Source organism: Sitophilus oryzae, unplaced genomic scaffold (genome assembly GCF_002938485.1).
Source record: "Sitophilus oryzae breed Bouriz unplaced genomic scaffold, Soryzae_2.0 scaffold_1436_pilon_pilon, whole genome shotgun sequence".
NCBI classification, from domain to species: domain Eukaryota; kingdom Metazoa; phylum Arthropoda; class Insecta; order Coleoptera; family Curculionidae; genus Sitophilus; species Sitophilus oryzae.
The window spans coordinates 5,640,714-5,665,194 of NW_022146100.1; the positions used below are offsets into that span (position 1 = coordinate 5,640,714).

General features: G+C 32.6%; 1 protein-coding gene across 1 annotated transcript in view; it reads left to right on the forward strand.

Moving 5' to 3' along the window:
* Positions 1–24,481, forward strand: part of LOC115876535 (paired box pox-meso protein) — a 68,576-nt gene that overhangs the window by 20,824 nt on the left and 23,271 nt on the right. Inside the window, exon 2 of the mRNA XM_030892348.1 lies at positions 6,645–6,671. Coding sequence (XP_030748208.1) covers positions 6,659–6,671 — 13 coding nt within the window. The 5' untranslated portion in view covers positions 6,645–6,658. The remainder of the gene's footprint in view (positions 1–6,644; positions 6,672–24,481) is intronic.

A 24,481-nucleotide genomic window follows, 5' to 3' on the forward strand; every position in this document is an offset into this window, starting at 1 on the left:
TATATAATTAGTACTGCAGGCTGCAGGTTAAATAAAAGAACAAAATCAAGTAGAATCTGTGAATAAATCACAAAAAATAATGAAAATATTTAGAAAACGGAACCGTAAACGTCAATATCAGCCAAGTGTCAGAGTTCAATTGGATTTACCACAGATTATCTATATGAACTACAGTCGATTCCAGTTTAGAGATTTTCATTTTTTAAGCCTCCCATACTGAAGTCCGCCATATTGGGAAGTTTTAAATGAATACAAGTATAGACGTAATGCATTGTAGACATAATGCGTAGTCTTTGCATTAACTTGCAGTTGTTAGTGACTTTATGCCATGCCGGTGCTGCACACAACAGCTGCGAGTGTACCACACAAGCAAGTACTCTTTTTTGGATGCTCTAGCATCTCCTACATTTGGCATGAGTAAGGCTAAAGCGGTGACAGTTTTCTCGGCCTTGGTGATGGTTTTATTGATATGGTCCGCAAAATTCAATTTGCTATCCAGCCACACTACTAAGTATTTTAAAGAATTACTTCGGTAAATTACAGTTCCGTGAATATAAAACTGCACCGGCGATAATTTTCTTTTTTTGGTCAGTAATATTGCTTCCGTTTTATGTGACGCTACGGTTAGCAGATTATTCTCCATCCAATTTACAACTCGTTGGATTGTCAAGTTGACGGTGTTCATCAGTAGAGCTTCATCTTTGGCACATGATACAATGGCAAGGTCGTCTGCAAAGGTAACTAAAGTTGTTTTGCCTGGCATTTCTATCTTCAGTAGCTCATCATAGAGTATGTTCCAGAGCAAAGGTCCCAAGATTGATCCCTTTGGTACACCGCTATTTACCATTACAGTTTTTTGTAACCCTTCGGCTTCTATTATGATTATTCTCTCTGATGGGTAGATAATGTCAATTAGACATTGATCTATTTTCCTCGTTTGCAGATTGTTCAATATAACTTGCCAGGAGGCGTTGTTAAATGCATTTTTGATGATAATTGCAATCATTGCACTACAGTCTACGGTGCTTACTCGTGTATATAGCAGCTTCTTCAAATTCTTCTTCTTGTCCGTTAACTCTCGAAAGAGTATGGTGACATCATGTCTCAATTGCTCGGATCGTTGTTCTCCATCCATCTCTATCTTGAGCGGCTATAGAAGCCTCTTGCAGGCCGTGACCAATAATTTCTTTGGTTTGGTCCACCCAGCGCGTCGGAGATCTTCCTCTTTGTCGTTTGCCATTAATCTTCCCTTCGATTATGATTTTTTCTAGTCCATCTGTTCTTCTCGAAATGTGCCTGAAGTACCTAAGGTATGACTGGTTTATTTTGGTTGAAAGTCTTGTGTTAACTTTCAACTGCCTTAGAATTGATACGTTGGTCCGATGTTCTGTGTATGAAATTCGCACCATTCTTCTGTACACATTTCTAAAGCATCTATTTTTCGTCTATTTGTAGTTTTCAGAGTCCAGGTCTCTGATGCATAAGTAGCGATAGGAAAGATCAATGTGTTTACTAATTTTAATTTGTTGTGATGGGATCCAGAGTCTTTCCATATTCGTGTTAGTTTTATAGTCGAGTTACGAGCTATTGCTAGTCTGCGTTTGATTTCCTCGTCACAGCCTCCCTTGTTTGTTATGAGGGATCCGAGGTAATTGAACTTTTTAACCACCTCAAAACCATCAATCTCCCTGATATTAGTAGGATTTCGGTCTATTATTATGACTTGCGTTTTCCTTTTGTTTAGCATAAGGCCATGTTCCGCACTGATCTTACTCAACCTTCTCATTATTTGAACAAGTTCTTCCTCAGAGCATGCAAGAATTAAGGTGTCATCGGCATACCTAAGGTTTGTGATCTTTTTTCCACATATCGTTAGTCCGCCTCGCCAGCCCTGTAAGACTTTTCTCATTATGTACTCTCCATAAATGTTGAAGAGGAGATACTATACAATCTTGTCTCACACCACGTTTCGGACTAAAAGACTTAGAGAGAGCGTTGTTGACTTTGACTTTTCCGGAGCTGTCTTCGTAAAGATTTTGAAGTAGAAATATAACATGTTTTATGTTATATTTGATAGTAATTGTCACATACTTTTGTTATTATACCTCTGTTCTAAGTTCTTCTGCATTTTGGGGCAGTCTGCTACCGCAAATGTTGTCAGCTTCAATCTATTGATGTGTTGGTCGAGGAGACAGTGTTTTGTTAAAAATTCCGCGACAATGCAAATATTGTTATTACTTAAATCAAGGAAAATCTTGATTTTTCTCAGTCAGACCTGGAAGATTCCCATTCCATGTTACGGATGAAGACGTAGAGGTTCTTGAGTTTGTCTTTTATGGGTAAGAAAGATTAATACGAATTTGATTGCTTTGAATGTTTGGATTTTAAAGTTGAATTCTTACGCCAAATTTTCAGTCAGCTGCTCTAGAGAGCCGTACAACAAGAATGGTGTCCTCTTCCGCAGGTTTTTGAGCCAAAATGTTCTTCTACTAGCTGAGCATTCCCTTCTATTTTGCCTTGTATTGTGTTTTCCAGCAGTGGGTATTTGTCGTGTCCCATTATAAGATGTCCAAAATATTTTAGTGCTCTGGTCTTTATGTTTCTTCATGATAGGTAGGAATAGACTGTCATTTTAAATGTCAACATTAGAAAAAAATAATAAATCGGTGAACTTAGGTTTTGTAACGTCGAGGAAACCTTGTGTGAGCATGAAATCCGTTCTCTATCGGTCAAAATTAAACGCTGTGACTAAATTTAAGGGCAGCTACTAACGCGACGCGTGACGCCCGATGCAAATTCGAGCCCAATACCGGAATAATTCGGGCCGAACACGTCGCGCTTATGATTTTGATTTACATTAATTTCGTATTTTTCAGCGTTGAACATGATCGATATTTAAATTTTTCATGCGTGTCAGTCACGTGGCCGCCATGACGGTCGCTGGCCAGCAGTCACGGTTTCGGACTAATAAATGCATGTAGGCTTTTCGCTGCTGGTTATTATTATTTTTCGCCTTTTTTTCCTAAATATACAGGGGTGACAATGAAAATATATCTTGGCGAAATATCACATAAACCTTTCCAGAGGACCCCTGTTCAGGCAGAGTTTAGATCCGACTTGCTCTGGGAATTGAGAATACTTATAAAACTTGAGAATATATGTACTAGTATAATCTATTGCCATTATAAGATTTTATGTGAACAAAAAAAAAAAGGATATACAGGGTGTCCGGAAATTAATGCAACAAAATTTAGTCATAGATTCTTGAAAAAAAATAGGTGACCCGTATTTTTTATTTTTGGCGAGTGGCCCCCCTTTTCGGATTTACAGCCCCCTCTATTTTGGCCCTAAAAAGAGTTTTTTTTAATATCTCAGGACCCTGTTGGACGAAAATCACTAAATTTGGTACACGTGGTTTTACCATAAAATGACATTTTTTGATGCTATTAACTTTTTTTATTTTCATCAGTGGCGTCCCTACGGTGTTTAAACTTAATATTATTGAAGAAAAAAATGGTACGCCACTGTTTTTTTCTAAAATAAAAATTATTTTTAAAATCTACATTAAATTTGGAACAAATTTGATCTCTTGGCCTTTTTTTGGTACGACGCACCGTTTTCGCGTAAGAAATAATAATCATTTTCATAGATGACTAAATCGCTAAAATTTTACCGTAAATTACAATGGCAAAATTTTTAAAACGGCAAACTTAAGTTTAAAATAATTTTTTATTTTCCAAAATCTTGTTTTTATTACCTTTTATTACCTATTTTTATTAAGTGCGAACCAAAATGTCCAAAAACATAAATTGCCGTTTTTTAAATTTTGCTATGAAAATTTACATTAAAATTTTAGCGATTTGGTCATGTATGAAAATGGTTTTTATTTTTTTACGCGAAATCGGTGCGTCGTACCAAAAAAAAGTGAAAAGATCAAATTTGTTCCAAATTTAATGTAGATTTTAAAAATAATTTTTATTTTAGGAAAAACCAGTGGCGTACCATGTTTTTCTTCAATAATATTTAGTTTAAATACCGTAGGGACGCCACTGATAAAAATAAAAAAAGTTAATAGCATCAAAAAATGTCATTTTATGGTCAAACAACGTGTACCAAATTTAATACTTTTCGTCCAACAGGGCCCTGAGATATTTAAAAAAAAATCTTTTTAGGAGCGATATTCAGGAGGCTGTAAATCCGAAAAGGGGGGCCACTCGCCAAAAATAAAAAATACGGGTCACCTATTTTTTTTTCAAGAATCTATAACCAAATTTTGTTGCAATTAAACTTTTAATTACGTAATCGAGGGCGCCATTTTTAAATTCATTGTTGCCAACCATGGAGATATTCGGCGCCGGGCTGACTAACTAGAATTACGATTTAGCGCTGGTTATTCAGGTGGTAGCTCTAAAATAATTAAATATTTTTTTGTTTGGACGTGAGTCAAAATAAAAACTCATTTTTTTAAATTAGTGCTTGGTCGACGTTTCCACAAACCATGCCATCCCAAAAACAATATTTTTCCGAAAAACATTTTTATTCTTCAATATTTTTTTATTAAATCAGCATAGCTTTTTTAAACAAAAAATGCAAAAGTCATGCGAAAACACTATTTACAATAAATTAAAACAATACTTTTAAACCAATAAGTAACTTTTTATATCATATTTATTTATATGAATGGTTCAAAAACATTAGCTCCTTAACTAATACGGTAATGTATGTCAAACATTACCAAAGTTTTGTCAAGACTTTGTCTTTAAAAGTGGTTAAGATTAACAAGAGGCATTAGCGAAGATAATTTAATTTTCTAAGGACTATAGCAGGGGTGGCCAACAAATCGATCGCGAGGTCAATTTTGGTCGATCGTCCCAGATGAAGAATAATTCCTATGAATTTTTTAGTTACCGTATATACGGAATGCTGCTATCAAAAGTTGGAGCTGCAAATTTATTTTCTTAATGAGTCGACAAAGGCGGTTTGAATTGTATTCGGGAAACTATTCTGCAGATAAAAATAAGTAAAATTTTCGTATAAATCCATGTCCTAAAATGCTTTGTTTCTGAGATACAGGGTGTAGAAGTTTTATTTTAATTTGAGGTTTGTCCTAATAATTTCTGAACTATAATCGATATTTGGATGAAAATATGTGTGTGAGTCTTTTTGACATGAGAAATTTGACTTCGATGTTAAGATGGCTCCTGTGTATATATACATATTGACTATACATGAGGCGTCAAGTTGCAAAATCCGTCTTATCCCAAAAAGCAATTTTTTAGCAAATGTTTCAAGCGTTATTTGTTATTTTACAAAAAATGTGTCCATTAAGTGGAATCATTGTTTTATATCTGGTTTTTGTAGAAATAAAAATCAGTATTTAATTTTTAAAGAGAAAAAACACAACAATTATACGGATAAGGCGGGTTTTGTTGCAGTGTTTAATATTTTTGTCAATGATTTATGAATCCAAATATCTTGAGAACCATTACTGGTAGAGAGTTTTTACCAAGAGACTTTTTTAACGTAAAAAACGGCGGAAATGTATATTTTTCTCAGTAATTAATATAATTACGGTCGAAAAGTTATTACGCTTCAAAACAGTTAAAACGTATGTAGGTGGCGCTCCCTACAAGTAGGTGTCATACTGGCGTCGACATCGAATTTCTCATGTCAAAAAAAATCAAACACCAATTTTCATCCAAATATCGACGTTACTTCAGAAATTATTTGGAAAAATCGAAATAAAAATGAAATTTCTACAACCTGTATCTCAAAAATGAAGCATTTTAGGACATTATTTTATACGAACTTTTTAACTTATTTTTATCTGCAGAATATGTTAAGTGATAAAGTTTACATTGGCCACCCTGTATATCTATTAGTAACGCATATTTTACTTATCTACACATACCTCGCCGGAATGCAACTTATACTGAAACACAGTGTATAAACATAGTATTCCATTTTACATTTCTTCTTCTCCCTTAGACTACGCCTATGACAAGTCGATCGCGATATATATTTAAGGTAAAAGTCGATCTTATATACAGAAGAGTTGGTCACCCTTAGACTATAGGATATGGATAGGAATACCTCGGTCTCAGACTTAAATCATATTATATTAAAAAGACTTACTTATTGACCATTTGCTGATTATCAAGTATCAGATGTATCTACGTATTATAAGAAAAACATCAACTAATATTTTATTTACCCCTGTATGGTAATCATTTTTGTATAAACCGTCTAATTTCAATGAGCTTGAATGTCAAACGAGTCCGGGGTAAAAATGAACGGCGGTCTGGAAAATCGCAGCCTATTAGAATATTTATGAGGAATTAATATGGGGAAAAATAAAAGCTCCGGCGGGTACCCAATTTTTGTTAGGAAAATATATGCGTCGACTCATTTCTTCCATTATTTTCGTTTTTATTTTCACTTTATGCATATTACGATATTTACTGATGTTTAAATATTAATTTCTTTGTAAATTTTTAGTATACAAGCGGGCCTAAAAAATTATTTTAGGTTGTTTCAAAGACCCATATAACGCCGATTTTATTTTGTATTAACTGACAAATAACATATTTTTATAAAATTACTTCTTTAGTTTGGGGTTAATAAATAATAATTTTCTTTTTCAGGTTGCATACAAATCATGCCCCACACTGGTAAGTTTTATTTTTCATTTGGTAGAAAATATGCATGGGTATAGGTAATCACAGCTGAAACAAGTCAGTTTGAAAACGATTTAATTCTTAAGTCTTTTAAGTCATTTCTAAAATCAAAATGTTATAAATCTTAAGTCAATTCAGCATAAAGTCTAAATCATTAGATCTTAAGTCTTTATTTTTTATTTAAATCATGATGATCTGCGAGTTAGGACAGCAAAATGACTTACATCAAAATATTATGTACCGTCGAGTACAGACAGCCAAAATTATATTATTAATTTATTGTAGGTACAAATGTGACTAAAGTAACATAAAATAAAACAGTTAATATTCAGAATAACTACAAACAGATAAATTTGATTTTTTTTACAAAATCTAAACGATTTTGTAGTACTTTATATATGTCCTTTACAGATTAGATGTCATCGAATACATGTCCATTAAAAAGTGGTGATATGTTTTGATCACCATGTAATATGTTGATGGTATAATTTTCCTGTTTATACAGGATGTCCCAGAAATAAGCGCAAATATTTTAACTAGTATTATATTTCGGCCGCAGAAACACGTCTATGAGGTTTTCTGTTTGCGAAAAAAATATTGTTAAACATTTTATATTTTTCCCTGACATTCTCCGGGAAATTTTAAAAAACTTTTTAGTGCCACTTGTTTATTCACTGGAGGCAGTGGCGGCTCGTGACCCGTGTGACTGGGTAGGCGACAAAATTTTAGTTGCGTCTATGTCTATTTGACCCCCCCCCCCCTAACAAACAATTTGAAAGCCTCTGGAAATATATTTCCAGGATTATTCTTCTTAAATTATTTTATGCTCGAAATTATCATATCTATTATTAATACCTGCAATTTATTCATTAATTTATGTTGGTCAATAACATTTTTTGTTTGTTAAATCACTATTAAATGCGTTGGAAGTTGGAAATGTATCAATATAACAAGTTTGTTAAATGCGTTGGAATTTTTTTATAGGACTCTTTAAATTTCTGATCCGCAAGAGATACATAAAAATAATTGAGACATAGGAGTACCTATCTACAAACCTTATTTCTAAATGTATAACAATGTTATCTAATAATTCATAAAATAAAATTCGCAAAGATATTTGACTTAGCAGCTTTTATTAACATATCGAATTGAAATAGCACAGAGACTTTTGTGTAATATCTGTTTAAACAACTTTTTTAAACTGTTGTATCGTCTTCTTGCACTGAATAAAATAACGCGTTTTTATTTCGGATTCTTTTATTTCTGTGGCGTGTTCTGAAATACAACCGGTTATGTCATTTTTAATAATTTCGGACAAGCCCGAAAAATGTTTCCAATTTGCTTTAAACGTTTTTTGAATTTTCATATAAAAGTTTTAAATGTTACGTATAATGAATCATATGAAATATCCCCTTAACAAAATTTGATATATCTCATCCGGAATATCTCCTTAACGTCTAAGCCTACCGAGCCTCCACGACTTCATGCGAAGGCGACCGGAGATTTCGCCTAAGCCCTGCCTTAATATGCCCACCTTAACTTAGACTTACGTCGCGTCGCTACCGCACGATGAGTTAGACAGAGACAGAAGACTGACGTACGTCGTGCATCGACTCTGATAGTAGGCGATGTAGAAATCGCCGAACAAAGGCACTCCAACGGTCAAAATTACTTTGTTTTCTAACGCAGCGGCACAGTCAGCGTACGCCAGCGGTAGTGAATATGTTAATATACAAGACCACAAATATTAAAATAATATTGATTATTAAAACACACTTCCGTGTATTAACAGTATTTTTATGTATTGGCAACACTAATAGTAAATAATGTAATGTAATAAATCGCTTAAATTCTGCCAAAATCTTAGGGTTGGCCGTGTAGGCGCCACCTACCATGCCTACCCTGACAAGCCGTCAAATAAGCTGAAAAACCTAGTGCATGAAAAACCTTTAATAGCCGGTTATCACCAGCGGTTCTCACAATGTGCCTTTTTTTTATTTTTCAAAGTTCGGTTATTTTGAATTCATTTTAAAAATAGTAAAGAGAAAATTATGTTTCCTTCCTCCATGAGACCAGATCTACCACTCCTAAAAATATCTGCAATTATTTCTGGGACACCCTGTATATAAACTCACCATTCTTAAAATTTCAGGGTACAACGGACCATGATTAAAATGCTAAACAAATAGAATAAAATTGACTAAACTAACTACCTACTAATTGCGTTTCATGATATCGATTCTGTCTCTTATGCATAAATATAAAAATACTTATTACTTAAGCTTCATTCAAAACCTCGCACTTAAATTAGTGGTTTCAATTACACATTATGCTTTTCAATTTACGATCATTCACAATGTTTAAAAACACAATTAAAATTAATAGAATATCCTAGCAACAGCTTGCGGTAGTCAGTTGTATCCATAAAGAGAGCCTTACGTAAAAAATGGCTCTTGGTAAAAATTGGTACGACTAATGGTATTCGAGATATTCGGAATCGAAATAATCAGTACGTCATAATTAATTAACAAAAATTGACCATGTTCACTATACCGGGTGAGTCTCAAAAGTGGTTCACCCTTATAAGTTTTTTATTTTTTTAGTTAAAGAAACGAGATTTGGTATGTTAGTATATGACATAAATTAGGATTGATTAACGTATTCAATTGTTTTCGGTCACTTCCGGTTTCACCGGAAATGGCTACAACTTTTGATTTTTATATGATACCCCCGGTATTTTTTTTCTTTATTCGATAGAAAATGTCACTCTGAATAGAATAACATATCACACGTCAACTTTTGACATTTTCGCATATGGTTTATTTGAAATTACAACTTGCGGTTTGTAACGAAAATTTAACTCGAAATACCAAGTGTGTGGTATCAAATTATTCGTAAAAAAATGTTTTTTCCAAATATGCTAATGAGCCACCCTCGTTCCATTTGAAAAAATTGAGATATGATTAAAAATACGATTTGAGCATTTTCTAACTGGCCAAGACAAGACACTAAAAACATTAGATGATCAAATCTATTTTTCCAAGGCTCCTTGATAAAGAATTAGTGTTTTTAACATAGCCATGGCACTCTAAATTGAATTTTAAAATACAATTTTTTATTAAGCGAGAATGTCAAAAGTTGACATATGATATGTCATTCTATTCAGAATGTCATTTTCTATCGAATAAAGTAAAAAAAATACCGAGGGTGCCATTTTTAAAATCAAAAGTTGTAGTCGTTTCCGCCAGTGAAACAGGAAGTGACCAAAAACAATTAAATACACCAATCAATCCTAAATTATATCATATACTAACATACCAAATCTCTTTTTATTACCTATCTGAAAAAATAAAAAAGTTATAGGGGTGAGCCACTTTTGAGACGCACCTTATATAGGTATAGCGATTAGACTGAAATCATAAATTTGAAATATTTTTGTGCCAAAGATTCAACAGTAGTAATCATTTGTTAACAAGTCGTACCTAGTTTGTTGGAGAAGAAAAATAATTTTAATTTTTATTAATTTGTAGTAAAAACATTGTGTAGAAATTCTATTAATCTGTAACAGTAAATTGTTAATCTGAGACACAAGTATTATCGCTATCTTCATAGTAAGAATTTATTAATTTTATTAATTTATTATCAAATATAAGGGTTGTTAAATACACCAAGAAATACATTTCACATGCATCTGCCACCAGCCATCTTCATTATCTACCACGCATTCGTATAAACCGTTTCTTTTAAGTTCGAAAATGCTTGTTTTAATGTAACTCGATGCTTTTTACTGCGAACATTACAGCATGTAGTTCGGCGTTTAAAAAACCCAATTACAAACAACATAAGTTACAGCTATTTGTTCGTCCTATCTGACGTATCGGACTTTTTAACACGAAACAAACACGAATAATATCGTTTAGCGTTTTATATCTGCTTAAAAAGTACTTTATTGAGCCGTGGCTGTCGCTAAAAAAACTTTGTAGCCTTTTGACAGAGATCGCCTGATTAGAAAAGTCACACTAATGAAGTTTAGTAGAAAAGATAGCAGGTTGACTCGGAGGTGATGATACTTCCCTTCTCAGGGAAATAAGGTAACTTAGAGGCTCCTCAACATTCAATTAATCCACATAAATATACCGTGTGATAAAAAAAAACTGCATCAAAGACTGCTGGGGAATAACAATCAATGATAATTTTGGCGAAGTCAGTCACTAGACGTCATTTACTAAAAATTTACACAAAAATTAACACTAATTATAGAAAGATTAGAAAAGGATAGAATGTTTCCAGACACACAAATCGATTTTCAAAAAATTATTTTTGTTCGAATTTTAAACTACATTTAAAATGCACTTGTGATGTGTATAATCGTAACGACCGTAATAACAAGGCCGGACAGCTTATTCGTTACGTCATCACCTGGAGGCCTAAACTTTGATGGCATTTGATACACTTTATACGTATATAATGGATATAAACTTTAATTGCACCGAATTTTTAATAAATAATAATTAAACATAAAATTTAAAAAACATCAGATTGATATCCCATCTTACATTATCCATCGTCATTGTATTTATTTATGCTGTAAGTGTGTCTAAGTTTCTTTTATTTCCTTTTCCAAGTCTATCATTATTTTTTAACAACAGTAGTTTTTCAGGCGTGTATTTCTAATAGAATTTATGACAATTTTTACAATAACTTAGCATTATAAATAGTACATTGCGGAAATTTTAATAATGGTGTTATTACTTTTAATGCAATCCAAAGATATTTTTGATAAAAATATTTTTTTATTGTGAATTTTGAGAAACTCCTAATGGCTTTGCAAAACTTTGTTAAAAATTATATATTCAAATAAAACTATATTAGTTATTTCATCTTTTGGAAACACAAAACTGCCTTTAGTAAGGTTTTTTATAAGTGAATTTTTGTTCAATATCAGTGTTGTCTGAAAATGTTAAATTATTTTTAAGGACATTAATGACTGAATCTTTTTTCTGAAGTTTCTTTTCGCTTTCATATAAATGTCGAACACAAATACTGTATTGACATGCATTATATTAATACTGTATTGACACCAAACCAAACCAAACCAAACCTACTTTCAAGAGGATCAGTTTGCAAGTTCTCTAGTAAAACATACCTCATATTTTACTCATTAAAACAATATATTATTACTTCAAGCTCAACCTGTTACTCAACTCATGTTAATAACTTTAATATTGAACACAGATAAAAGTTAGAAATGTTTTATTATTTTCATCGCATTTTAAAGAATTTAGTAAATAACAAGCATGACTAATATTTTGATCAGTATTACTATTAGGGTTCGGAAAACTACATGTTACTCTTAAAAACAACATAAACTACATTACATATAGTTAATGTAGTTTAGGATGTAGTTTATGTAACTTTCAAATATGAAAGGTTTCAGATGAGGTAAAAGATAAGTAAGAGCTTTAGAAAATACATATAAATATATTTGGGAAAACAGAAGAAATATAGCTTTAAATATAATATTCACATTTTATTATTTAGACCTCTTATAAAGCGGAAAATTATTAAACGATGACCATATTATAAATCAGGTTGAAAAATACCGTATGATCGAAAAAAAAGGCGTCTAGTTGACTTGGAAATGATGATCGATGACATTCCCCATAAAATTTTACATATAAAATGACAGCGATCTTCATTTCATAGCCATCGCTGACGCCCTTTTTTTTCGATCATATTCTACTTTCTACAAACTCTTGACAAAGATTACTAACTAGGTTATTATCTTATAGATATTAAAATATTTTGAGTTTTCATATTTTATAATAATTTTAATAATTGAATGAATGTATAAATAATTCTTTACTTAAATAAAAAGCCATATGCATTACATTATTTCTATCAGAATTAACCTATAGGATATTTTTTTCGTAATATCAATGCGTAGTTTATTAAAGTAGTTTTTATGTAGTTAATGAACGGGAAAAAGGTAGTTTTTGAAGAAGAACTACACGTACTTATTCTGTACTAATTAACTACTTCCGAACCCTGATTACTATTAACTATGTAAAACTAGTGAATCAAGTAATAAACTATCAATTTCATTTAAAAATCTTTCAAATGGTGTTTTAGTTCATTTACCTGGACTGTAGTATTTTGGCCATATAAATAGATTTCTAATTTCAGATGTAAATGTCCTATGTATTTAATAATTAAAAAATGCGGGATTTTTCATCTGTATATGTGATAAACCAAAGTATACTTTCCTTATCAAAATGCTGATCACACATCCTGCTGTATTTTTTCACCACAAATTCATCACGATGAATAGCTTGGAGCCACTATTTCTGAATATTCCTATCATTAGGAAAGCGAAAAACGTGGTTTTTGAGGTTAGACCGTAATTTACAGCGCGGCACGGAACACTATAAGACATTATACCTTTTAAATTGTATAACACACACTTATAATCACTTTATAGTTTAAACACCTATTTTTACAGATTTATAACTTTTTTCACCCTTCTGTTACCGATTATAATTACCACGTCCGCACACCTACCGATAAATCGATGACTGTCAACCGGGGTAATACCACTCCGCTACGACAGGCGCCGCCGCGCGGCGCCGTCTCCCCAGAGTAGAGGGCGTAGAATATCGATAAAATACTTAATATATACTATAAAAAATATCTATTTTTTATTGTTTTTTCTCATATTATACACTATTGTGAACTTAAAATATTCCTTTATTAAATTTGATTGATAAAAAGTGAGAGATAAATATTTATTGATTGGTATGATTTTTTCCGTATTCTATTAAAACTATTTTTATATACTATAATATTTTTAAAAACTCGGAAAAAGACATTTTAAAACTTCGAAATATATCTGGTGAGTGAATAAAGATCGACAATTTGAACTTTTATCGGGTAATTATCAATGCTGCTAAATAGAGTTGAGCCTCCAGTTGGTGACGTCACGAGATTTTTACGTCACAGCTGTCCGGCCTTGTTATTACGATGGTTACGGTATGATGCATTTGTGTTGTGTAATAATTTCACATATAGAATTTTTTGTTTTGATTTCGTAATTTTAACCGGCCGCCTATGTTAAAAAGTTAAATATTGCTTTTTTACGTTGTTTATGAAAATAAGTACTTATAGGGAGTCTGTTATACAGGGTGAGTCTTAAATAAGTGCAAATATTTTAGGGCTGGTAGATCTCGATAAAAGAAACATATTTTCTCTTTGCCGTTTGTCAAATAAATCCAAAATAACCGAGTTATTTTACTTTCCAAAATAAAAATTTCCAAAAGAAATATTTTTTGCTAAAATTTTGAAAAACGACGGATTTTTTTCTGGATTTTCTTTCTTGTAAATTTAATCTACTACCTATGTTGCCATATTATCAACAAATTATGTTTTTAACTGAAAACTAAAAGAAAATCCAATTTTCTCAAAAAATTCAAAATTTTCAAAAAAATTTTGTTCGCGAAAAGAACCTCATAATCGTGTTTCTGTGGTCGAAATTATACTACCCCTAAAATATTTAAACTTACTTAAGACTCACCCTGTATTTTTACAATGTTCATAACAAGCCAAATAACATAAAGTAATAAAAATGTACAGGGTATCCCATTAAAAAAAACATAAGTTTGGATCAAAAATTGGATATTTTAAAAATTATACCTTCCAGCGGAAAAGTAGTTACGCCACTGAATTCTATGTGAAAAACATTACAGGTTTCAATTTTCAACTTTTCGATAAGTTATACGATAACCAAGATACGAGGGGTGTCAAAAATGCAACATTTTAAAATTCGCCCTGTATTTCAGAGACTAAAATGGCTAGGACAAATCAGAATGTCGCATTTTTGATTTCTTAAAAAAGTAGCACAGTGATGTGAAAACCGCATACTATATTTGCATTTCCCCCCCTACTCTTAAACGAGAGTCTTTTACTCTCTACCAGGGGCGGATACAGGAATTTAACCCGAAAGGTTAATATTTGACACAATTTACAGATTTTAGGGGGGGCCGTGCCCCATGGGCCCCCCTCTGTATATGCCACGTGCGTAGTGAGTCTTTCAAGTGAATCAAGTGAATCCCCGACTCCGATATATAGACCGACAAACGAACGAAAGAAATTGATCTCGAATATATCGTATAGTCATAATGATCAAAACATTTCACCACTTTTTAATAGACATGTATTCGATGAAATCTATTGCTGTGATGGATAGGTATAAAGTACTACAAAATCGGTTAAATTTTATAAAAAAGACCATTTTGGTGTTATTCTATATCTTTATCTTTGAACATATAGTTATTCTGAAAATTAACCGTTTTATTTTGTTGTTTTAGTTTCATTTGTACCTACATTAGATGGGATTAATCATATACATTTGCTTTCAATTAAACTTTTAGTAACGTAATCGATGACGCGATTTTTTAATTCAATGTTGCCAACCATGGACGTATTCGGCGCCGGGATGACTAACTGGAATTTAAATTTTGCGCTGGGTATTCGGGTGGTAGCTCTGCTTTAATAAATGTCAAGTTGCTACATTTATTTATTTATTTCCTGACATTGTCATTGGTGTCAAAACCAATGACACTTTAGTTTTGTATTACGAGTTATTGGTTTAAATAAATAGTGTTGTGAAACTTTAAGCTTAACAATGTTTACTAGAATTTTTAGAACCTCTTTGTGAGAAGTGTACAATATAGCTTAATAGGGCCCTAAAAACTCATCGCAATTTTATTAAAATATTTTGAACGGGAAAGCGGTAGTAATGGCCCTTTATGTCCGTTAAGTCCTGTTAAGAATAGTAGTGGGAACTATCGAATGAATACTATCGAAACATGCGATAGTTGTAATTCATTCGAATAATTCGATAGCTAGTAAGAAAACATTCGTCGAAAACTATTCGAATAAAAATATCGAATAGATGCGTCATCTGCCTTCAAATATATTAATTCGGCAGCAAAAACCATTCATTTATAAAATTCATTTATTCGTCAGGATCGATTATAATAAAATATAAACTGGATTTTAGTTGTCGCCCGGCGACGTAGGTTTCTTTCCTAGAAACCCGACAGCGGTCGGCGGTCGGTGGCAATGGTATGGAAAAAGCCGGCATCTTTGATTTTGAGTCAGATAAAGATAAGGACACATTATTTTTTTATTGAGATGCTAGTATTTACACAAAAAATACATTATGAACGGCGCTGTTGTCGTATATTCGTATTAGTTGGTATTAGCAAAGAATATTATTCTTTGGTATTATAATTAGTTAGGGATAGTATGACCTGTGGTATGACTCTATATTTTGCATTTTTTTATTATTATTCTGTTGTTACACTGCAATAATACTTTTTATTTTGGATGTAATAAAATTATTTTTAATGTTTTTAAGCAAAACTGGTTTAATAAATAATAATAACAGTAATAATTTGTTATACCCATTAACACCAAAATTTAAAATCATTTAATATAAACATTTTTTTAAGTAGTAGCAAAATAAAACAAATTAGAAGTCAAAATTATTTATATTAGATCCTATTTAAAAATAATATAGTCTCTAAATTTTTTGGCAACGTTGGTTTATTAAATAATAATAATTACAGAACTAATTTATTATATTAACAACAAATTTTAAAATCATGAAATATAAACATTTATTAATTTTCTAAGCATGCAGTGTAATAGAAGAAAAATATAAATAAAAAAATAGAAATCAAAATTATATATGTTTATTACTTTGTATTAGTATTTAAAAATAATATTTGCTTTTACTGGCATTTACTTTAAAAAATAAATGAAATATTTCTTCGCAGAAATCTACATGTAAGAGAATTAGCATAAACAAAATACAAATATCGTTAACTTTTTTTTTAAATTGGCACGTGTAAAACTTTAATCAATCAATTTAATTTTCTCATCCCAAAATTTGAGTTCGATAACCATTTACTTAACCACATTACCACATTACTTAAATATGATTATTAAGTTCAACTAATTCATATTACTAAAACATCAAAATACAAATACATATGTATTTTTAAAATTAATTGTAAGTTCACCTCATCACTCTTAAAAATTGTTACTTCTCAAAATTTCCCATTAAAAAAATAGACCATATACCGTATAAAATTAAATAATTGAAAGATCCGAAAAGCACACAAATTTTCGGAAAAATTTTGATCACCTGCACACGTACACAATCGTCAATTTAAAAAAAACACTACTACTTTAGTATTTTAAATATTTTAATAAACGCAAAAATAGCACAGTATTTAGAAGGCAAGTTATAAAAATTTGCAAGAACTAATAATGCACTGACGCAGACAAAAATCAAACCAATACTAAATTTCGTTTATCAAAAGCATTCGATAGTCGTGGCTTAACGATAACCATTTAGTCGCACGGCGAGGTTGTCACATATGCTTTAGTATACAAATGAATGAATGATTTTATTCGAATGAAACCATTCGATAGTTGAAATCATTCATTCAGTAACCATTCGATAGTCTAATTCATTCGATAGTTCCCATCGCTAGTTAAGAAGGTGAGTTTGGTTGATGTAGATAATAACTGTTTATATACAAGGTGTCCCGGAAATAAGTGCAAGTATTTTAACTGGTAGTATAGTTCAAACCCAGAAACACGCCTGTGAGTTTTTTTTTCTACGAAATATTTTTTAGTTTTTAGTTAAAAAACATAATTTCTTGATAATATGGCAACATAGGTAGTAGATTAAATTTACAAGAACGAAAATCCAGAAAAGATCCAGTGGTTCTCAAAATTTGAGCAAAAAATCATTTTTTTGAAAATTTTCTTACATATTTGAAAAACGATAAAGAGAAAATATGTTTCTTTTATCGAGATCTACCACGACTTAAAATACTTGTACTTATTTCTGGGACACCCTGTATTTATAATTAATTTATTTTTGTTCCTTAAAATATTTTGATTAAAAGAAAATATTATGTAAAAGTAGGGAACGCTGTGCCGGTCAAGCTTAATCACGTGATTAAGAGTTTATTTGATATGAACTATAGGTAATAATGAAATCAGCAATCGGTAATTCAAGACAATTTATATTGACATTAAAAAATAGGTACCGACTTAAATTGAATTTTGGTTGTTTTGACTTGACGGTAATCATTTTGATTTGTCATTTTGCCGAGTTAACTCACAGTCTATCATGATTTTATTTAAATTAAATTATATTGATTTAAGTCTTTACGAAAATGACTATTTGAATGAAAATGATTTAAGCAAAGTCTTAAGAATTTAAATCATTTAAGGTTTATGTTGAAATTGACTTAAGATTTATATCATTTTGATTTTAGAAATGATTGCATACTTAAGATTAAAGCATTTTTTAAACTGACTTGTTGCAGCTCTTTATACTACTGGGTAGAGAGTTCTGTGGAGTGGATTATATATTAAGATTTGCAAGAATTGACCATAATTTACTTGGATTTGTTTCTAAATAAACAGAATATTTTTGCCAAGTCAAAAATAGTATAGGTAAGAAAAAAGTAAACACTACGCAAGTATGGTAATTTTAGTAGGTGAATTTCATATATAACTGTTTTTGTGTTCCTTTATAAATAGGTAATAGGTACCTAATTTACGTAAATAATACCGGGTTAATATCTAAATTCCGAGCAAAGAACAAATCAACCAAGTTAAAGTATGCATTAGCACCGAGAATTCGGTTATCTAATATTTCCTTTTTTCAATTACATACACGCATTGAGTCTGGCCATAAGCACTTTTACTATTACATCTGGTTCAAATCTTAAACTTGCAGCTTTCTAATCATTTAAAAAACGCATAGAATAAGTGGTCAGGTGATGGAAAAATATAATAAGCAAATAGCTGATAATTTTTTAGAAAATTCCTTTTTATCAGGCAAGCCCCTACCTAAAAACTTTTCGCGTGACTTTTTGAAAGTTACACCTGTTCTGTGATATGATCTAGGGTATCCTTTTAAAAGAAATTAGATCATTGTCTTGAAATTATCCTATCCATGAAGCTTTTAGGTCAATCGTCCACGAAACGGACGTTTTTTTCACTGTATGTTAGGTTTACTACAGGCAGACACAAAAGTACTGGGTGGTCCAATAATAAAGGGCTTTGAATTAATATTTATAGGTAAGTCGCACTGAGGAGAAATTATTGCAAATTATTGTCAAGTTCGAAAGTTGGCAGCCAGAGTGCGTAACAACAACACAAACTCGAAAATTACAAAATATAAGTAGTGCATTTTTTAGCAATTACGCACTTTTTTGCTCTATGCCAATTTTGACCATTGTCAAAGAAAATGTGGTTTCATCGTTGGGTTAAACATTTTTACACTCAAATGTTGATATCTTTATTTTAGCTAAATTGATTCTAATCGGGACCGAATCTATGTAGACTATAGTTTTTGGCGGTGCTTTTAAATATTATTTTTTGGACCTAATAGCGGGTTCATAATAGCATGCAATTACTTTACTGTATTTTTTGTCAAAACTAATTTCAAAAAAAATATATTTACTGTATGACAGTTAATAGAAACTTTTTTGGCCTTGTATTTTTTTTTCTACATAGAGAACTTCTTCTACCGGGTTTTCTTCTCCCTGTAGGTTTTCAGTTTATGATTTGCTTTGGGATTCTTATTTCTGCCATTCTTTGGATATGCCTGTACCTTATGAGTTGTCTGTTCTTTATCTCGTCTACTAATGTACAGGGTGATTCTTAACCTATACGCATAAACTTGGGAAATTATTGCTGATGACAAATAATGACTAATAATGAAAAAAAATGTTAGTAAAATATTTTTAGATTCTGAAATAATTTGAGTTTTTTTCACAAAAATTTATCAACTTTATCAGTAAATGCACAATGTCAAGGTGCCCGGTGGCGTAGAGGTACAGGCTCTCGTCTACCAATCTTAAGGTAGTGGGTTCGATTCCCACACCCGGCATTGCATCAGCCGACTATTTTTATTAAAATAAAAATAGTTTATGTACTTAGGTCGACTCAGCCTTAAATGAGTACTTGGGATTCACAATCCTGAGGTAATAATAGGCGGTTGACGCGTAGTGCTAGCCACATTACCTTCCTTGTATACCGAATGGCTCTAGTATGGCAAGCTGTACCTTGCTATTCCCAAGGCGTTGAACGCTATATACGGGAGCTATTATTATTATATCAGTAAATGCACATTCAATTTAATGGAATTTACGTTGTTTGTTTTTATTTAAAATAGTTTGTTATCCGTAAATAAAAATATTTAGTGCACATTCAATTTAATGAAATTTAGATTTCGTAAAATCGCTTATTTCTGGGGCTTACTCAACCGGGTCTCACAATGCAAATTCACCTCAAATATCCATTTAGTTGGTCATTGGCAAGCAGACTCTCATTGTACATGAAAATAACAAAACAAACATTTGCTGATCTGGATAAAATTGATAGTTAAATAGTAAAACTCACCCGGGGGTACTCCGCCCCCTAGCCACTGACATTCTGTTCAATATATCCCATTCCATATTTTCCATCTAATTCAAATATTGTTCGGATCTATTGGTTAATCTTCAACAACTAGCTGGTGTCACCTGAAATAAGTATAGGGGCTTCCCCCGGACGCAAATCTGTCGCTAAACAGATTCGCATCCCTAATAGTCAAAAAGACTCGCATCCTTAATAGCCAAAAAGACTCGCATACTTATTAGCCAAAAAGACTCGCAACCTTAATAGTCAAAAAGGCTCGCATTTTTAATAGCCAAAAAGACTCGCAACCTTAGTCAAAAGACTCGCATCCTTAATAGTCAAAAGACTCGCAACCTTAGTCAAAAGACTCGCATCCTTAATAGTCAAAAAGACTCGCAACCTTAGTCAAAAGACTCACATCCTCAATAGTCAAAAAGACTCGCAATCTTAGTCAAAAGACTCGCAACCTCCAAATGTCAGCTCTGTGACAAAACACAACACCACAGTACTTTACAGCCGGCCGGCCGTCTACTACTGACCCGCCGCGCCGGCAAGCTAAGCCTGTCCTCTTATGATCGCAAATATTTACATCGCTTGCCAATGAATCATACTATTTTCTTTAATCGACTTTCAAATAGAGTGTTTTAGCATTACTAGATAAATAAATAGAGAGTTTCCGAAGGAATGCATATTTTTGATTAGAAGAGTGAATAATAAAACCATTATTATAACGAACTTATTTTCCAAGTTTTACAATTTTTTGTTTTTATTTCAAATAGTTTGTTATCTCCGTAAATAAAAATATTTTACTAACTTTTTACGTTACTTCTTAAATTATTTGGAAAAAATGGAAATAAAAATGAAATTTTTACACCCTGTATCTCCGAAACTAAGCATTTTAGGACATACATTTATACGAAATTTTTTACTTATTTTAATCTGTAGAATATGCTGCCGAAGTTTCCGGAATACATTTCGGATCACCCTGTATAAACCCATCCATAGTTCCCTTAAAAAATTATAGAAACTTTGTTTAGTGAAATAAATACATTGGTGTGGACGTCATCTGCTTTTTTTCTGCCGACGTCTGTCGAAATGTCTCTCTTACCTGAGAAAAATAGATAGAGTAATTTGGGGTAGTATATAACGTACTAGCGTGTACCAGCGACTTCGTTTGCGTCGAATTAATCATTTGTAATGGTGATGATAAAGCAAAGCAAGAATTTCCATTAACATACAAACTGGATAAAATTTTCTCACATTTATGTCAGCATGAGAAAAAACAATATGGCGATATTATTATATAACTTGGTAATATTTGAGGAGTAGTTTTATCTCGTTGGAATTTGACTTTCGAAAAATCCGTTTGCCAAAAATAAGCTTTTTACGTCAAGCAGTTTAAGCAGAAACGTGGTTAAGAAATTACCCAACTTTTTGGAACACCCAGTATGATTTTTTAAAAAATTAAAAAAAACAAATAAATTATGCTTATCCAAGCGTTTTCCCGAAAGATTAACCGTTTTTTAAATAACAAATATTGTAATATTTGAGGGGCGTTTTCACCCTCTTCGAATTTGAGATTCGAGAAACTCCTCCTTTTCTAATCTCTACACCCCACAGTCAATTCGTTTGCCAAAAATCAGCTTTAAACGTCAAGCAGTTTAAGCAGAATCGTGATTACTCAATGGTCATATTTTATGAAACACCCTGTATAAATTGATAAAAAATCTTAAAATATGTAAAACAACAAAATAAAATATACGTGTTTAAGAGTTTTTCCAAAAAACTCACCGGTTTTTAAATAAAATATATTTTAATATTTGAGGGATAGTTTCACCCCCTTAGAATTCGAGTTTAGAAAAATCCCTTCTTATCGAACCTCTACACCCTAAAGTCAATCTGTTTTCCAAAAATCAGCTTTTTACGTCAAGCGCTTTAAACAGGATCGTGATTAATCAATGACCAGATTTTTTTCATTATTGGTCATTATTTGTCATCAGCGATAATTTCCCAACTTTATGCGTTTGTTACTTTAAGGTTAGAAGAATGTAGAATGTTTAGGAGGGGAGTTAATCACCGCGACCTTATAGATCTATTGTGTGTTCCCCTTTCTTGAGTTATAACGAGTTATAACTTATCATACAGTCTCAGGGCTTTAACAAAAGCCAGTATCTGAGACGGCTCCACAGAGGCCAGCTCTCCATTCTCGACATCAGACGTACCAAGGTTCATGGCACGAATGGTCGTCGTCTCGGCGCACTCAGTGATAAGGTGTTCTGGTGTTTTCCCACTTTCCCCATAAAATCTGCATTCGCCGTTGTTTCTCAGTTTCAGCCTACTGAGGTGTTCGTTGAGGAGACAGTGTCCTGTTAGAAAAAAAAAACCTTTGATTTTTCTCGGTCATAAGTTCTGAGGAACTTTTTCGTTAAGGTAAAGAATCACCCTGTATATTTAACTTTTCTAATCTTTCTTTTGCGTTCAATAGTTAATCGTTCAAGTCTTGATTTACGTACTGACCTCCTTCAAAAATCTATCTTTTTAGCTTCTAGCATTCGTTTGGTTTTGTTTGTGTGTATTTTTTGTATTAGTCGATCTAAATCTCTATGATTATTATATTGCAACAAATTAAAAATAATGAAAATATCGTTGAAATAAAGAAAAAAATATTGTATCGACATATCGATGTCCACAAAGTAAAAATTGACAAAATTACATCCCGCATATCATTTGATGGACAGGCCACGTAATAAAATATCGATTAAGATATGGCAGGTGTCACTAAATTCAGCACCACCTTGTATATTTTATATTTTTCTAGACTTTTTTTTCAAAGGGCAATGTCGAATTGCATTACTTAATGGGTTTGTTCTACAAGTTGGGTTAATGCTTTTATTATTGAATGAAATGTTGAAATACAATACATAAAGGTTTAAACTTATAAAGATTAAAATAAACAAAGTACAAAAAAGCCCAATATAAAGCCCTTTGAATAAAGCCTAATCTCTACATGTATGCTATTCTCTGCATTAATTTTTGATATACAGATAGGTACAGATTATTCTGTACCTATCTATATGGGATATTTTTCCATAAAATCAAATATAATTGATTTTTTGTCATTTTATATAAAATAAGTAGGTTAAAATCCAGAGAGAAAATATTAATATAAATACACAAATCTAATACCTGATATAGGAAATAGAGAGTGTTATTTATGGAAATAACTTCGATAGATAGATTAGTTTGGTTAGATTAGATAGATTAGATTATAAAATTCTTATTTGAAAGATTTGGTTAACTTTTTAAATATTTTCCCATATACAAGGTGTCCCATTTTCGTGTGTTTTACAGATTTTCTCATTTATGAATAATACAAAGCTGCGGTAATACAAAACATTACTATGCTACTTTTTTTCTTCCCCTAGGAGACACAAGACCTTGTCGTTGGTGGGGAAGCTCCTGCATGGTCAGGCGCTGGAGGGAACCCCCCCTAGCGCTTGGCTTGGTCTAACAAGCACCTCACTCATCGTCTTGTCCCTGGCTGTAGTGTCGTGGACAGGGAATTGCACCAAGACATATAACGATGCCGGACGGGGCTATCCCTGTCCGTCATACCAGGCACCCTCTATTAACTGTGGTCATGTCTTGCGGGTAGAGGGTGTGGGGGGAGGGGACCAAGAAGAGACAACCTTACCAAAAAACCTAAATCCTACGATGGCGGGACCAAAGGGATGCGTGGCTAGATAGCGGACTAGCCGTTATTGGCCTCAACCTTGGGGCACCAGGGGACACCCCGTTGTATTTACCCCTTACTTCTACATGCGGGGCTCTGTAGAAATGGACCATCCTTAGCGACTCGTGGGAACACTATGAGATCTAGTATTAAAAACACCACCGGTGAAGCTGTGGGGAAGCCCCCTAGCGACACTGGGAAAATTACAAATGAAAGTTTCAAGGGACCAAATCCAAAGGAAACTACAAGAGGGGCCGCTGACACTTGCTTGGGATCATCCTCCACAAGTGGCACACAAGCTACCACCTTCTCCAGCAAGAGTCGTAAGCCTACTTCTAGACCCAATAAGCGATACAAGCTACCGTTTCGTCTACCCGGCCTGGGTCAACCAGGCGGGCTAGACGATTCTAGGTATCTGAGTCGGAGGTATCTGATACCTCCGACTGCTCCACGAAGGACTTGCTCCAGAGGAAGCAAAAGCGAAAACACTCATCCGAAAAGGGGAGAGTAAAGAAACCAAGAAACAACCTGACTCATCTCCATCAAAGGGCAAGAGAGGGAGCGAGAACCTCTCACCTCT